Source organism: Lepidochelys kempii, chromosome 3, assembly GCF_965140285.1.
Source record: "Lepidochelys kempii isolate rLepKem1 chromosome 3, rLepKem1.hap1, whole genome shotgun sequence".
NCBI classification, from domain to species: Eukaryota; Metazoa; Chordata; order Testudines; family Cheloniidae; genus Lepidochelys; species Lepidochelys kempii.
Window position 1 is genome coordinate 48,599,991 of NC_136382.1, and position 17,179 is coordinate 48,617,169.

General features: G+C 37.9%; 1 protein-coding gene across 19 annotated transcripts in view; it reads right to left on the reverse strand.

The window, feature by feature from the left end:
* The window catches only part of DST (dystonin), a 471,547-nt gene that overhangs the window by 34,167 nt on the left and 420,201 nt on the right, over positions 1-17,179 (reverse strand). For all 19 annotated transcript variants that reach the window (XM_073336274.2, XM_078852094.1, XM_078852090.1 and 16 more), the window contains 11 exons: positions 16,242-16,364; positions 15,929-16,030; positions 14,191-14,292; positions 12,810-12,983; positions 11,843-11,998; positions 9,184-9,381; positions 8,502-8,630; positions 5,908-6,078; positions 4,501-4,656; positions 4,064-4,270; positions 2,610-2,729 (listed from right to left, as the gene is read on the reverse strand). In XM_073336274.2, coding sequence (XP_073192375.2) covers positions 2,610-2,729; positions 4,064-4,270; positions 4,501-4,656; positions 5,908-6,078; positions 8,502-8,630; positions 9,184-9,381; positions 11,843-11,998; positions 12,810-12,983; positions 14,191-14,292; positions 15,929-16,030; positions 16,242-16,364 — 1,638 coding nt within the window. The remainder of the gene's footprint in view (positions 1-2,609; positions 2,730-4,063; positions 4,271-4,500; positions 4,657-5,907; positions 6,079-8,501; positions 8,631-9,183; positions 9,382-11,842; positions 11,999-12,809; positions 12,984-14,190; positions 14,293-15,928; positions 16,031-16,241; positions 16,365-17,179) is intronic.

Here is a 17,179-nt window from a genome sequence, read left to right on the forward strand (position 1 = left end):
TTCATTCTTCCAGGGTTAGCCTAGATAAATAATGCCAAATTCCACTTTCACTTGATTTCACTGAGGTGTAACTGAGAGCAGTTTTTTAGCCCATGGTTTAAGTCACCTCAGATATTAACTGTAGATCGGTGAATGAAACCTTCAATATTTAATTATCTACAGTACTTTCTTTCCATGGCAGATTGGTACTTATATTCACAGGTTAAGCGAGCCAAATCATGTAAGGAATAAAAATGCATTAGGTCAAGGATGGACTGGATGACCTAATAGGGTTTTTCCATCTCTGACTTCTAAAAATAATATACAAAGGATAAAAAAATAACTAATAAACAGACCATGAATAACCATCAAAATCCCTGGCAACATAAATAAATATATGAGAGAGAGAGAGAGAACATTTTATCGTGGGGGATGTTGTGGGGAGTTTTATTATTATTAATTTTTTTGCAGTGATAACCTGGCAAACAGTGAAGCAGAGTTATTGCAGACAACACACACACAACTTCAGTGCACACCATCAGTTCAGATAATAATATCATTAACTAAGTAGAACAAGAAAAGGCTGGCTCACAGATTCCTGGTCTGAAAAGACAAAGACAGACTTCGGATGGGAGGAAAGAGACAACATATGAGCAGGATGAAATGCAGGATGATGAGAGGCACCTGGCTTATTAAATACAAATTTGGTTGAATTTTTTGTTTTTCTTGATGATTAAACACACTGAAATCATCTCCTGTCCTCCTTCTATCATTTATGTCCCTCACTAGCCTCCAAAACAATTGCCAGCTTCAATCACAGTGTTTGTATGCCACACTGCACTCCATCCCTCATCATAGATGTGATTCATAAGATTTAAATAAAATTAATAAGCAGATGACTTAGGCAGCTAGTTTCTTGTAGGCATTTTGGAAGAAGGGGGACTTGAAGGAGGCATTTAAATAAGGAGGGTAGTGAGTTTGCCCACCAGGTGGAGACATGAAAGAGGTGCCATATTATTTGTGGGAGAAACAGACAAATAGGACATGGAGGGTAGTTTCACTGGTGGAGAGGAGAGGGATGGCAGACAACCCAATAAAAGACATGAGCAGGGAAGTAGGAGGGGCAGTTACATTGGGCCTTGAAGGACACCAAAAGAAATTTGAACTTGATGATGTGGAGAAGGATAGCAGTGGAGGGATTCGTAGGGGGATGATGTGATCAGAACAGGCAAAAAGGATGATCATAATGCCTGCATTTTGCTCTAATTCTATATGATTTTAAATTTTGGCAACTATAGCAAACCCCAGAGCATACTAAAATGCAGAACTAGCAAGAACATTAGCACAAGTTTAGCTGAAGCTTTCAAGAGCAAATGAAGGTAAAGCCAGTGTTGCTTGACACGCTGCCAACTTTCTAAAAGTAAAGGAAAATATTTTCCATGTTGATATGCAAAGCTTAAGCTATCATGGAAAATAAGAGAGGATAAAAAAATGAATTGGAGACTGTAGGGGAAAACAAACACAATAGTATAGTGCAAGGACTTTAAGGGGGTATAAAGCGATCATTATAAGGAGCTAGACTAAGGGCGGAAATGTGGAGGTGCAATCTCTTGAGAACACCATGTGGAACAAAGGAATAGCAGTGCCTGGGGAACACCATGGAAATAGTTTAAAAGAGCAGGACAATTCTATATCAACACTGCAGAAAAACCAACTGTCCTACAGTCACAAGCATGCCTTTATTGCTGAGAAAATTCTTCCAAGTTAAACTTTTCCACACAACTTTACGTTAGAGGAGTCTACCATCCATCCATGCAATGCCCATCATCATGTTACCTGGGCTGTTTAAAAAATAAAGTCAAAGTAAAGATTTCCTCAGGGATTTTTCTGTCTTTTGTGGGGACTGAAGTTGATTTTTTTCCCTTTCACCTTACTATTATTAGTTATGGAAAAGCCAAATCAATCAGGTGAGATTTACATTTACAGCTGAAAGCAGCTGGGTTTGTTGAAAGGAGTTTCAGAGCTGTGGTTCCCAAGCAGAGAGAGTTCTCTCTCCTACTCTTACACATTTCACCCTTGTTACTGTCAATTCCATTGTACTTGATGCTTTTCAAATTATTTAACTAATCTTTCTACTTGACATATGAAGGATTTGCCAGTCAAAATACAAGAGTATTTCTTACTTTTGAGGGAATCCTAAAATGTGAAAAGCAGATTTTAAATCATCCTAACACAATACACATCAAAGCAATTTGTTGGTAACTGTAATTTTGGTAACTGTGATTTTAAAGACCAAAGAAGCATATACTATAATCTCTTTGGATATTTTCCTTTTTCATCAAATATTTCTCTCTCTCTTTGTTGACAGTTTCCATGGTTCCCTATTATTTTGTCTTTCCTCTTCACAGTTAACTTCTTCTCCACAGATGAACAGTGACTGGGAAGAGCCCCTCTCATTCCCACTAATTTTTCCATCTGGAAATGAGCCAGCATTTTAATTTGATGCTGGCAAACATTTCAGCATAGCAAAGCCATAAATCTATTGCTCTCTGCTGATTAAACAGTACAGGCTTGATAGACTTTCCTGCCATTGGACTTGGACATCCTGCATTTCATCATTCATGACTTACCTTATGCTGTGTAAGCTGCAACTTTATTTTGTCTGGATCATTTGCAATTTCGAGCTCTGAATCCAATGACTTTTCTGACTCTTCCAACCATGTCATAAGTTTGTTCCAGGCTTCATGGAACTGTGGAAAAGCATGACTTGGATTCACACAAATGTATAAACATGTTAGTACATAAAATATTCAGAAAAGATTAAAACCTGACATGCCATCTCAGGGCCAGAGTGTGACCAGCTGCTAGAGAGAGGTGCAATCAAGGAGCAAATCCAAGGAGACGTCCTCTCTTCATGGCCCCCACTTCTTCTGAGCTGCCTGTACTAAATCTTCTTGATTGTACAGAAAATCCCTGTTTTTGTTTCCTTTCCCTGACATCGGTCTGTCTCCTCACCCAGCTGGCCAAGGAGTGGGAGCATAGAACAATTAGAATCCCTTTCCATCCATTTGGGCCCTGCACTGGTCGGGGCTGGGGACCTGGCTCTTGATGTCAGCACTCAGCTATACTGTTATACTACTCTCCATCTCCCTATATTGTTTCTGCTTTCTGATTGTCTGGGAGTCACTGTGACCAGCTCTGCAAAGTATTCTCTCTCGACCATACATCTTCCTGCAGATTTGTGTGTGTGTGTGTCTGTGAGAGAGAGAGAGTGTGAGTGAGAGAGACGTTATTTGAAAATAAATGGTATTTTATTATAGGATTGCACAATTTATTACATCTAACAGTTTGTGTCATCCCAGTTGTGTGGTGGCAACAATTAACACAGGAATGTGTCTTGGCTTGTGATCATGGACACGACTCCATTTCAATAAAGTAAACAAACACTTCCCTGTTGAAATTTAAACACACTAAACTCCACTTCCCCATCTATCACATATGTCCCTTGCTGAGGGACATATGAATCAGAGATTAAATGACCAATTCCTGGAGAGGTGAATTATGTATGAGCATTCCCATTTCTTAAGTTCTTCCTCACAGTAAGTCAGAAGAGTGTCCTTGCCAGACAGAAGATATTGTTGCAGCGGTCAATATAAGGGCAGGGAGAATTAAATATTATTAGGGTAAAACACACCACTAAAAAGAAAACAGTGGACAATATCTTGCTCTCTAATACCGAAATGGGTCCATCACACTCTTTCCAGTAAAAAAGTTGATTTTGTAATTTCTTCTGGGAGGCAGAAGGCACTACTATACATCTGGAAGCCATACTGCAACTCTCTTCCTTTACAGATGATATTACATCGCTGGCGGAAGTTGCCGCTGGGTTGAAAGTGAGGCTTTCACCTTCCAAATGAAGTGCTCTGTGACTGAATCACAGAAACTGCGCCACCACCTCAGGCTAACAGATTCTGTTACATGAACTCCAGGCTTCCTTAACAATGCTGTAAAGCACCATATACGTCATGGGTCTGGATTTAGTTAGAGCTAAATTCAAAGAGCTGCAGAACAACTGTCAAATTACCTGTTTCGTTCGTTTCCTTGCGTCGTCCAAAGCTCTTCCTCTTTCCACTAAGCGTTGAACCACTTTTTCCCATCTACTCTGTACACTAATCAGCAGATTCTTAATAAGGACAACATCCTGTTTCTGGCTGAAATATTTCAGATGGGTTCCAGTTTTATCCAGCTCTATGATCTGGTCTCGGTGAGAATTCACTTCCGTAGCAAAGACCTTGCCAAAGGAAGAAAACCACACTTAAATGTTACACTGGTCACTCACGTAACAAACACAGGAAAAAAAATGATGTGGTTCTGGACTTTCTGGTGGGAGAGACTATAAAGTACATCTTAAAAGACATAAAAAGATTTTCTGAGTGACAGCATTACAGGGTTGCTTTGGACATTAATACAGTACCTCCAAAGAGCTGGAGGAAAACACAACACATCTGTTCCTTTACATACCTTGTGTTCATCAATTTGAAACAAGACAGTGTCCAAGATAAGACTTGGCCGAGAAGCCACATTCAAAGTCTGCTCTGCCTGGGTAAGCCAGTTGATGAAGTCTTGAAGTGAGTTGTGGAACTCCATAGCCAAATTCAGGGCTTCTTCCAGTTTGGCCTATAAAGAAATATAGTTATTTAGTAACAGCTAATGTTTAATTGGTCCTTTGTTGAATAAACCATTTTAATAGAATATATCTTGGAGAGAGCCCCTATTTTTGTCATATTATTTCAACTCAGCGTTGACGTGTTCTGTATTTCAAAATAACAGCATATAGATAAAGAATAGCAAAGGAGTTACAATGGAAAAATAGGCATAGAACTGTGGTGACTGAGCAGATAACACAATATCCAATTCCAAGGGTGTGTTTCTATACACCAGAACATCCCACCTCCTGGTGTTGAACAGTTCACATAATGGAACAACACAGTTAACAAGTTTCAAGACAGAACTCAGGAAACAAACGTAATGTTCAGATTTTGGTCTGATTGCCTGAATCAGGCCATGCTGCTAGGTTTGCCATTTGAATGTTTATGAGCTATTAGAAAAGCATTCAGAGATGTTCAGCTAATCAGATTGTGGGGCTCGCCAAGCATTCCATTCAGCCCTATAACTTGCCCTAAGGAGGCTGCCTCACGCTGCAAACTAATTACTCTGATATCGTTGCATTATACAGTCACATTAAGAAACATTTTTGTTTTAAATTAAAGCTGATTTTGTTAATTATATTTTTCTTTGTAATTATGTCAGTGCTATTCATTTGCGTGCGGCTACCTCTGTTTGTAATAATGAGTGTTATTTACAGTTTGACTGAGATAAAACAACTCCGCTATGGTTCATGATGTAATGAAAACTAAATGAAACTAGGAAAAGAAAACTTATGCTTAATATCAATAAAATCATTCTGCTGAGAAGTAGTGAAGTTAGAAATAGTCTCCAAAAGCAATTGATAGAAGCCCAATTGCTGGAAACCTTTAAAACTATACTGGTCATAACTCTAGTAAAATTAATGTCACAATCCTGCACTGACAGGGAGATTAACAAGATGATCTAATCAGACTTTTCCTTCTCTTACATCTATGATCTCTAATACAAACCAGAAGTATCCTCACTCTGCAAAATAAATATGTACCAGTATACTTACATACATTTTTATCAAACAGATTTCCACCACACAAATGATGTTACATCATTATCCTGTAGGTCCATGACTCCTGATCAAAGCACTAGTGAAATCTGAATCATTGTCATACATCAAAAAATTCCAGGTCCCAGCTATCAAGTATAGATATTCTACATATGAAATCATTCAACATTAAGGTACTTAATATGTTATTTACATTTCTATCCCTATTCTAAAGCACACACCTTTCTTTCGCTGAGTTTTGTTTGTACTGAGTCCCATTTTACTTTTAAGTTATTTATATCTTGCTCAACATTTGTCTCAGCAGACCCTGGGCATCTTGCAAGCATCTGCTGGCCTTTTCGCATCAGACACTTGTACGTCTCTTCTTTGGCTTCAAAGGCAGCACAGAGTTCCTATATTAAGGAAAAAACAAGAAATATAAATATCAGTCAGGTAGGAATTCAATACCCTTCAAAAAAGTTTAGCATCTAAAATCAATTATATATTGGGGGCATTATTGTTAAAATTAGGGCAGAAAGCATATATAATGCATAAAAGGCCAAATCAGAAAAAAAGAGCCCAATTCTTCAGGAAATGAGAATTTGTATGATGCGTCAATAATTTTTTAGGCTTTTTCCAGGATATATATACTTAGGACCTAACTCAGGTCCTAAGTTTGGCAGACATATCATATGCATTTAACTCACGGGGCAAGGTTTGCTAGGTCTCTTGTTGTTTAAAGTACGTGTGGAGCAGGAACACAATAAGTAAGCCACCTGGAACCCTTAGGAGGCCTGAAGCAATCCAACATATCCCCAAAAGGGGTTTGGACAGCATGGAAGGGTTGCTTTATCTTCTACTCTCTGCACCTCTCTTCACCCACTAGGCATATAATTGTGCACATCTACTGAATGCCATATCAGCATAAGTAACATAGTTGTACCTACCACATACTCTTCTTTTCTGACCAACTTATATTTAGGGTCCTATTCTCCTAACACTGCATACATATGACGGCGGGGCCACTACCACAATACAAATAATTAATAATAGGCCCCTCAAGTGTAACACACTTGGACTGTAACACACGTGCTGCATCAGAGCAGATTCTCCCTCCCAAACTAGGGCAAAAGTTCCACAGGACAAGAAGCAGGAGCTGCTGGTGGGGAAGGAGGAGGAGGAGATGATCCTCTGGCAGCTTTGGGGTTCCTGCTCCTCTCTATCCCCCACAGCTGAACTAGTTTATTTTATACACATCCTTAAAAAAAGGGCTTTGCCCTTAAAAAAGGGGGTTGGTGTGACAAACATGATCACTTGTCACAAATTGCCACGGTTTGTATCACACAATGGCAGGTTTGGAGGTTGCAAGATATAATCAATAATAATAATAACAACAATAATTGGCCTCGGTTTCTCACTTTCTCGATCTGCAGAAATGAGGATAACACTAAATATATCTCACATAGGTGCTGTAAGGTTCAATTGCAATTTGAAGTCCTCAAGTGAAATATTCTATTACTTTCCTGTTTATGATATACATATATGTGTCACTCATATATTTTACACAGCAACCCATAACAGATATAATGATCTGGTAAAGACACAGGAAGCCATTTTAAATGTGGAGTGTGAGGCTTTGGATCAGGCCCAGAAGGGATACTAGTCTGTTTATAAAGAAAATTATTAGGGTGTTTGTATTTCTTTTATTCAGAATACCATGTTTTACTTTTCATTATCTTCTAGTCTCCGACAATCAATTCTAAAATAGTAAGCTATTTTTGTGCACATCTATAAATAATCTGGAAAAGCAATATTCTCATATAGTTTACCATCTCACAAACATACAAAAAGAAATTATCACATTTTGAAACAAAAATCACTCCTGGGAAAAGACATTTTATATTGTTTCACAATTCTTACAGTCAAAGTATGAACATATGACAATAGGGATTTATAATGGAAACTGTGTCGACACATAATAGTTTAAGTATATACAGATCGATAGGTATCACTCTCACAGTTGAGCTAGAAGATCATGAGTTCAAGTTAAACATTAGGACTTGGGCTCATATCCACTGTTAACAATGCAGGATAACAGATGATGCATTACTAGAGATGCATTACATAGATGATGCATTACTAGAGATGCCATCCTTTGGAGTGAGGTATTAAATCAAGGCACCTTTCAACTAACTTCTACTGGTTGTCTATGTGGGGAAAAAATCTTTTCATAGGATTTCTCTAACGAAGGGAGGAAGGGAAGAATTCAGGCATCATGGCTAACCTTCCCTTTCTAAATAAAATAGGCTCTGTGTGTGATCCCGAAGTCCTTAGTCAATCCCAACTGCTGTTGAGTTCAGTGAGAGTTTTGGATGGGTAAAGAATGCAAGACTGAGCCAGCTATTTCAAGGCTGTGTATAGAGAATGTAGATGATTCTCATATTCATCCTTTATATCTCTGTTTAAGAATATTTATTTTGGAAATTAAAGATACAATTTTGAGGATAAGGGAGGAAAGAAGAAATGTAAATTTTACTGCAAAAACAGTAAACATTTCTACATTTATGGCTGAGAACCAGAGCCCCCAAAACCCTTTTCACTACTGTCACAACGTTAATGAACAGTGAAAACTAATTAACTTTGAGCATCTGCTAAATGATTTCTTTTGCAACCCTGCAAATTACAATTTAGTTTTTGCTAGTAGAAGTTCTTAATATTCCATACAGACATTCTGATATAGAAAACATGCCTTCTATTCTCTATAAATGCCCATGAAGTTTTGTTAGTCTCTGAAACACAGACCATTTGCAAAACTTTCTAATATTAAGATACTTACTATGTGGGTATTAAGCTGTTCTCTTGCAGTTTCTGGTAAACCTCCAACAGGTTTTGATGCCAACAGCTGACGTTCGGTGTCTGTCAGCCATTGCTGCATATCTTCAACTTCACCATGGAAACCTTGGGCCTAAATTACACCATGTCACTTTAGAACATACTTAAATGTTTTTAATTGTGATAGCAGCTCAGACACAGAAGCTTGGCAACATACTAAATCACAGGTTTACAATAAGTAAAGAAAATTCCTAAACAAAGATCTTTAAGTTGCACTTAAAGTTGCAACATAAAATTCAAAAGATGGTGTATCATTGAACATATCCCTGAAAACCCCAAACATATAAAACTATTATATAAGAGAAGACTACATAAATAAAGACTACATAAATAATTCTGAGACCAAGCCTAACATCCAATTCACATACACAGAGTGAAATCCACTTCTGTGCAGATAGCGTGCACAATTCTCAAAAGTGCAGGCCAAAATTCAGAATTTTGGGTCAGCATTGTAAAAGGATAGTGGCCACCTGTGACATACACATCTGGATCCAAACTTTCCCCCAAACAGGTATTTTTGCATCCATGGTTTTGATTTAGACCGACACGTAATACACAGATCTATATATTTAATGCAAGTAGTTCTTTTTCCTAGTTATCCCTTTAAGTTTTCATTTCCTGCTCACCTGGATCAAGGCACTGTCCAGCTGCTGTTTCCTTTGTTCTGTTTTTTTCAACACATTTTGCCAGCGCTGATTCAAAAGTTCCAACTTGCTCTGTAGATTGCTTGCTTCTTCAACAGCACTTGATTCAATCAGGTCATTTCCTGCTTTCTTAACTGTTTCCACAGTGGACTGATGAGCTAACACATCATTTTGTAGCACCTAGAGGAAAAAAACAACACATAGGCCTGTTCATTTTTATAATTAATTGAATTAAGGTGCCCATAGTCACTGAATTCTTTCAGCTATGATTTAGAGATAGTATTCACAATCAACGCAGGTTTTAGCACCTAATTAAGGCAGTATAAATGAATCTCACTTTGACTGAAAGCAATATTAAGCCATTAGGCCAAGCAACACATTTCAGTTTTATACTCAAATAAAATAACCCTTTCCTTCTGAATAACAATGCAAAGTTAGGACATGTTTTTTGTACTGCTGATACCCAGTACTCAGATTGCTGTGTCACTTCATGCCTCTTTCCCTCCCTCGACCCTGCCTCTAATGGCATTTTTCTGTGGTGCCTGTGGTTTTGGAGGACAAGACCTGGGACTAATGAGGACCTGGGTGAGGTGGGCACTGCTGATGGCTGCCAGAAAGGACAAGGGGAAGAGGAACAAAAAGAGGTAGGTCCTTTGATGGCTCCCATAGCAGCACTAGCTGTAGTGCCGAGGTTGCGAGGCTGCCTTTTTTCCATATCTCAGTGTCATCTTTCATGTTATACCAAACTAGCATGGCAGTTAACACTTCCCTGAGAGCTGGGGAATGGTAATATAACTTCCTATCAACTACTCCAGGCTGGTAAATAGAACACAGAACATCCTCCCTTCTGAAATCATGTATGGCACTGGCAATGCATTCTGGGAAGGCATGTTATTTTCAGATGGTGAAAAAACTTGTTTTTAAAATTGAGGGAAATTGTTTTAAAACCTGAAATAAGGAAAATTAGAAAGTGGGGGTGGGGAGAAGGGGTAAAAAAGTAAACAATGGGCCCAAACTGCAAAATGCAAGTTTGAGTTTTCTCAGATCCAGGTGTCCAGCCACCTCCAAAAGTGTTAGAATATGGAGATAAGATAAAAAGTTGAAAAAATCTTTAAACAAAATACTTGGAGAGGTCAATCGCACAAACTCAGTGGAAGGAAGAATCGTTAAGCCAATGGTGGTCCATGTGTATAGGAAGGGTCTCATATTATCACTCTTATTTCTGTTTAAGCACGGGGGAAACCACAGTTATTTTAAATAAGTCCCCCAACAGGAAAAATAAAGGGTTATTCCCAGAAGCAGATGCCTCTTATCCCTTCCTTCCTGATGAAGTTCACTCAGGACAAAGGTTATTCTCTCCCAAGTTCTCCAAGAGATGGATGTTTTTGCATGCTAAAACAGGAAGCAGCGCTCTGTGAACTCCCTAGCCTATAAACTCCAGTTTAAGAACAAGAAGAATGCTGTGTAATGTGTTTGCTGAACTCCTTCAAGGTAGATTGAGTAATCAGTGATGTCACTGTGCTATTAAGGTAGTAAAACACTTCCACTGAGAAGGCGAGAGACATATGGAGCAGACTCTGATTTCTGTAATGGTAAGAGGGCCCCATTCTGAAACTGGTCATGTATATGAGAAAAATGTCTTAGTTCCGTTTCAGAGTAGTAGCCATGTTAGTCTGTATTCGCAAAAAGAAAAGAAGGACTTGTGGCACCTTAGAGATTAACCAATTTATTTGAGCATAAGCTTTCGTGAGCTACAACTCACTTCATGGGATGCATTCAGTTTTAGTGCATTGTGTCTGGTCTTGAGAGGACTTTGAACTAAAATATTGAGTAGTTTTTGAAGTTATTTGCAAAACATAATTTAAGATGCATGTTTTTGCTATTCTGAAGGAAGGAGAGGTGACACTTAAGGATTGGAACCTGATATGAAATCTGCATGACCTATGAAAGCATGCCTTCAAAAACAGTATTTTGCCACACAAAAGAGCTGAGAATTCTTCCGCCAAGACGACACTCTTGAAAGTGAAGGATCTTTCACATTTACCGAGTGCAATGGACTCCTGATGGGGGTCCAAAGGTGCTATAACAATAATTAACAATCAATAATGTTTTGCAGAGAGACAGTGGCAAAGGTATAGGTTCCCCTATAGCCGGTGGGTGTATGGGAGCAGCAGAGCATATGATAGTCTGAGCCAAAGGAGGTGCAATTTTGTAGGTTCCAAAAATATTGATTCTTTGTTCTCTTCTGAGGCTGGGGCATAGCTGTGTGTGGGTTGAAGTATACATCATGGGACCTGGCCTGAATAAGGGTCAATGTGGAATCATTCAGCCCCAGGGGAAGTGCCAGGTACAATCCCTTCCTGAGTTGCCTGGCGCAAGTGAAGGGGGAGCTGGAGGGAGTGCCAGGCTCAGTGCTCGAACACATGCCACCTATACTAAGGAAGAACAGAGACCGGAGGAGAGACAGTAACATTATTCATGCAGCAGTCATTATAGCTTCTAGATGGGCACTTTCAGTCTTAATCTGTCTCTTGAAAACCTCTAAGACAATTATTTAACAAGTACAAAGCTTTACAATAAGAAACATAGCTTAAGATAAACATCAAAATAATATCTCAGTGAACACAGTATAATTACATACATGATGTTTGGCAAGTTCAATTTCAATAGCCTTGGGGTCCCCACCCACAGGTTTCTGTTCATTCAGCAGGTCTTCTGTGTGCGTCAGCCATGTCAGTAATTCATCCAGGGCATGTTGGAACTGCCCCAAAGCTAACAAGGCACCCTCCAGCTTGTGCTATAGTGAAAATAAAATAAAAATAACAATGATATTGTTTTATGAAGCTAATTATCCAATTGGCTTAAACTGCATAGAATGCCACTAGACTCCATTTTCATCGAATGGGGAGCCTGAGTCCAATAGTCAGAGCACTAATCAGAGAGCAGCAACATTATCCTAGCTCAAGCAACTGCTCTATAGCTAAAGCTGAGTTGGCAGTTCCATTATACAGTCTTAAATTCTAGCTCTAAACTCTTGGCCATTCCAGATCCTATTATAAAACAAGGTACAGAATGTAGGCTATTTTTCATTATTTAGATTTTGATTTGAACTTAAATGCTACTTGGTCCGAGGTCTTTTTAATGAGCTTTAGTTTTTAAATGAAATGGTTCAATTTAGAAATGAATATACTTTTCTAAGCACTGCATTTTTCAATTTGCCTGTGTCACTTTGATAATTTAGTGTTTTGGAAAGAACGCTGAAGTGACTTATTTGTAAGTTTGAAAAAGAGGTGTTCAACACATTATTTTTGTATTTGGTCTCCTGTGAGTATTTACAAGTTTTCAACTGCCAATAAAATGCCATCAAAAAACAAAATGAAAAAACAAATAGGATTTGATTTGATACTCGACACAGGAAGTGATATGCTGCCAAGTGTTTGAAAATCGTAAAGTAAAACTCAGTAAAATGTGAAACACTCTTTCTGTAATTTTGTAATCCCTAAAAGAAAGAATATGTTACATGGGCTGGTACAAACACAGTGCATAACAAAAAGCTATGCTGGCATCTCTGCATCACATTGACAAACACCCATCCCAACTTCATTCACCTGTCTGTTAATAATTTTCTCCTCTAGATTGACCCACATCAGTCTGAGCTCTGAGAGGGGTTCTTGAACTGTGTGCTTGTCACTTTCTTCAGTAACCTTCTTCAACAACAGTTCTGCTTGATGATTTAGCCTTTCCATTTCTATCTGCTGTTGATAAGCCTCCGTCTTAAATTGCTGATGTAAATACAAACATACAGAAAATCATTTGTATACAGTAGAAATACTAGTGCTTGAAATATTTACATGCAGCACTGTCAGCTGCCATGATGTTAAAATTTTCTTTTTCCTGTTCCATGTGTTGTAATAATTGTCAAACCATGGTAATGTATTTCCTGATTCAATATTTATATACAGTATGCTTTTAATCAAGAAGATCCCAGCTAACTGAAAAGACAAAGATAAGTGTTAAAGTTCCCCAAAATACTCTCCTTCCCTTTGGTAATCATGTGCATAGGAAGATACAGAATGTAAGACTGTTTATTATCATGCATTCTGGTTTGCGGCAAAGGCAACAGTAACTTCTGGCTACTGGGGCTGAGATAATATACTACTCTGAACTTAACATAGAACCTTTCACTGAAAAATCTGAAAGCAATTTCAGTAGTCAGTTATCCTGTTTTACAGAAAGGCAAATTGAGACAACAAGCTGATTCTTTTTTCACTCAGATTTGTGCAAGGTACGTGGTTATGATTCATACAAAAAGTGAAAAGATATTGGAAAAAAGAAGAACGAAAGAAAGATATTAATCCTCTTGGCTAAGGCCATCCCTTGAGTCAGTAACAATCAGGAGCTAAACCAAGGACTCTTGACTCCCAACTCCCACACTAGCCACTGCACATCCCTGCTTCCTATTTAAAACATGCAGAACAACATGCTGGTGTCATGACCATAATGAGTCATATTTCCCTACAGTGGGATTCAGAGTTGGCTTAGAACCTTATTTCATAGCCCAGTGGGGTCTAGTGGAAATGATGTGATCTCAGTTTGTGTATTTAGGCATGGTCCATGACATCAGGAGTCAGAGGCTTTGGAGGAAGTTGCCACCCACATACCAGATGGAGGTTAAGTGCCCCAAAGGTGGCTGACACGGGGGTGGGGGTGGGGGTGGGTGAGAAAAATAAAAGGTGAAGGGAAAAATATCGTCAAATAACCTTTTAAAAGAAATCAATGTTATAACACATGTTTTTTCAGAGTTCTCAAATCATATTTACATAGAGTAAAATCTGGCCCTGCTGAATTCAGTGGGAAAGGTTTTCACTCAGATACAATAAGCTACTTACTATAAAAGCATTATAATATTTGGAAGTTTTTATAGAACTACACTTGGCTGCTGAAATACGTAGAATGATGAAATAAGAAAAATAAACAGCTAGTTCATACCTTCAGTTCTGCAGTTTGCTGCTTCACTGTTTCTAGATCTGTTCCAACTGGTGACATTGAAGCTAATTTACTGCCAGCAATATCTACCCAGTCAAATATTGCCTGAAAATCACAACATTAAATTGCAGTATAAGATAATATAAGTGAAACAGTATGATAAATCTTGTCATGAGCTACAGTTTGAAAGTTATGTACAATACAAGTATAATTCTCATGTGCATATTGATGAGTTTATCTGCTACTGCAGGAAATAACTCCATTACCCTCTTCATAAGAAAATAATCTGGAAAAAAAGCAAGTTATTAAAAAGTGTGTTGACAATCCAAGGCAGCGAATATTGATTACACTGACATCCTGCAACACCTAAATATACAAAAAATCCACTGATTTCAGTGCCAGGAATATGCATGTAAGAGATACAGGATTGAACTTTTATTAACAGCAAGATTCTCTCATAGTTACTTATATTACATAGTACTTTACTTTGAGTAATTGCGCTGATTTCAATGAGACCTCTATTACAGCAAATGCACAGCACAGAATTGCTATTTCTGTAGTGTTCTCATCCTTTATTGAGATTGATTTTTATAGTTGATGTCACTGAATGAAATTTGGCTTTTATTAATGACTAATTAGGCACAAATCCCGCTGAAGTCAATGAGAATTTTAATTGTATACAGAGTGTGGAATTAGACCCATTTGGTACATCTAAGGCTCCGTGCTGGGCTGTGTCTGAGCTGCAACTGATCAAACTCAGTAGTGAAGTGCAAAAGTAACTTCAAGTTACATTTATGTCTCCTCCGAATATTGAGGCTTTCCAGCCAATTTGTCTGTTCCTGACATAATGTAGAAAAGCCTGAAGGGTGCTCTGCTTTATGCCAACAGCCCTGGAGGGCTGTAATAGCAGCCAGGGCCTGCAGTGGGAAAAGAATGCCTCAGCTGTGAACTGGTATTATGGCCCCCATGCCATTGGCCAAGAAGGAGGATGGCTCTCCACCATAGGACAGTTTCCCAAGAATGGGTAATCCTGCACTCGTGGCAGACAAAAATCCAGACAGACTTTGTATGTAGATGGGCAATTTATCTGTAGCCTTTTTAAAGTAAATCAGCTACATGCATGAGGTGTTCTGATTGGGTAAAATGATATACTAAAAAAACTATATAAACACAGCACGACAGAAATGAATAACATATTTAATTCAGAAAATGCAAAATCTTGTACTTATTGTATAAATGAAAGATCTGCAGTAAAATGGAGTTCCTTGAATTTGTCTTCTCTCCCAGGAAAATTTCAGCACTTAGGACTTGAACTATTTAATTTGTTTTTTTTCTTCCCTTTTAGCTCATGTAAACATTGTGACACAGCATCAACTTACGTATTAACTGAAGCACTGAATGTATCACAATGGAATGTTGCCTATCAGCAGAGTTACCATGCAAAATGTGTGGTAACAAATAAAATCTGCTCTCACTCTAGTAATAAACAATGAAACTTTAACTCAAAAGCTAAACACAATATGAAAAGTAAATAATTACACAAAGAATGTAAACCAGCATATTTATGATATTATGCAACAAATCTGTGAAAATCCTTCAGTTTATTGAAGAAAATGTTAACCATAATTCTACAGATGACAGCAATTGGCAGCTACCCAGTAATATGGTGTTTTTTCTAAGACATAAAACATGATAACCTTTCTTACTCAAGACTTTGTTAGATACATCATAACCATCTTACCTGCAATCCATCTTGGTACTGAACAGCAGCCTGCATGGCTTCATCAAGTTTGTCTATCCGCTCTTTCCATGCTTTGTTTAGAGTGTCCCAAGCTGAATTCAGCTGCAATTAAATAGTTAAATATTTCAGTCAGATTTTGGATACTTCAGGGCCAAACCTTGTTCTAATTAAAGTCAATGGATTTTGTCACTGAGTTCAGCTGGCTCCAAAACTTTAACATTACACTACTTCTAAGTACTTTCTGATGGACTATCCATTCTACAGTACACAAACACTATAACATATTAGTATTATGCATTTATGTTACTTGTACCTCATCTATGCTTTTATTGACAATAGGCTTGTCAGGTTCTCCACAAGCAGCTATAAGTTCAGAACCTAAGTTTACCACCATATCGAGTTCTTCCTGCAGTCCATCAACTTCTTCTCTGATAGCCTAAAAGGAGAAAAAATTAAATTTTCAATGTTGCTATATTTTAAAACTCAAGAACATAGATACAGTTGCTTTTAAGGCACAACATTATCGACCTTGATTCTTATTTATACTAAGATCACAAGTGTAACATCTCTCTGGCAATGTGAAAGGACCTTGAAGTAAGCATAAATGCATGCGCACTTATAATGCCCCTTTATACTGACAGAGTGGTGTAAAGTGGCCTTCATTTAAATGAAAACCAGGGCTTATAAGAATAAGTGATTTTGTACAAAAGTAAAAAGTACAGCCTAGAAAGCTTTAATAATTTAGATAGGTTTCAGAGTAACAGCCGTGTTAGTCTGTATTCGCAAAAAGAAAAGGAGTACTTGTGGCACCTTAGAGACTAACCAATTTATTTGAGCATGAGCTTTCGTGAGCTACAGCTTTAGAGTTCTTCAACCTGCTGTTTTTGTTTTTCAGTGGTCACCATTCCTGCTGCTAAGTTGTTATATAATCAGTATAACTGATTGCGGGCTTGGAAGAAAGCATATTAATTTCATTTCTTTTAAATGCTACATAATATTCAGAGAATCTAAAATATGTATTATATATTTAACATACATACAGAGAGACACAGATAAGTCTATAGGCACTCACATGTTGAAACATCTATGCACAAAAAGCAAAAGTGCTGATATACTAATTGTTTGCCATGCAGTCTTGAAATACTGTTATAGTTAATTTCTATGTAATTATCCCTGTTGGTTTCTGAAGGAATTCTCTTGTATTTCATGGTAATTTTGTAAAAATATCACATTTCCTCTCTGTATTGGAAA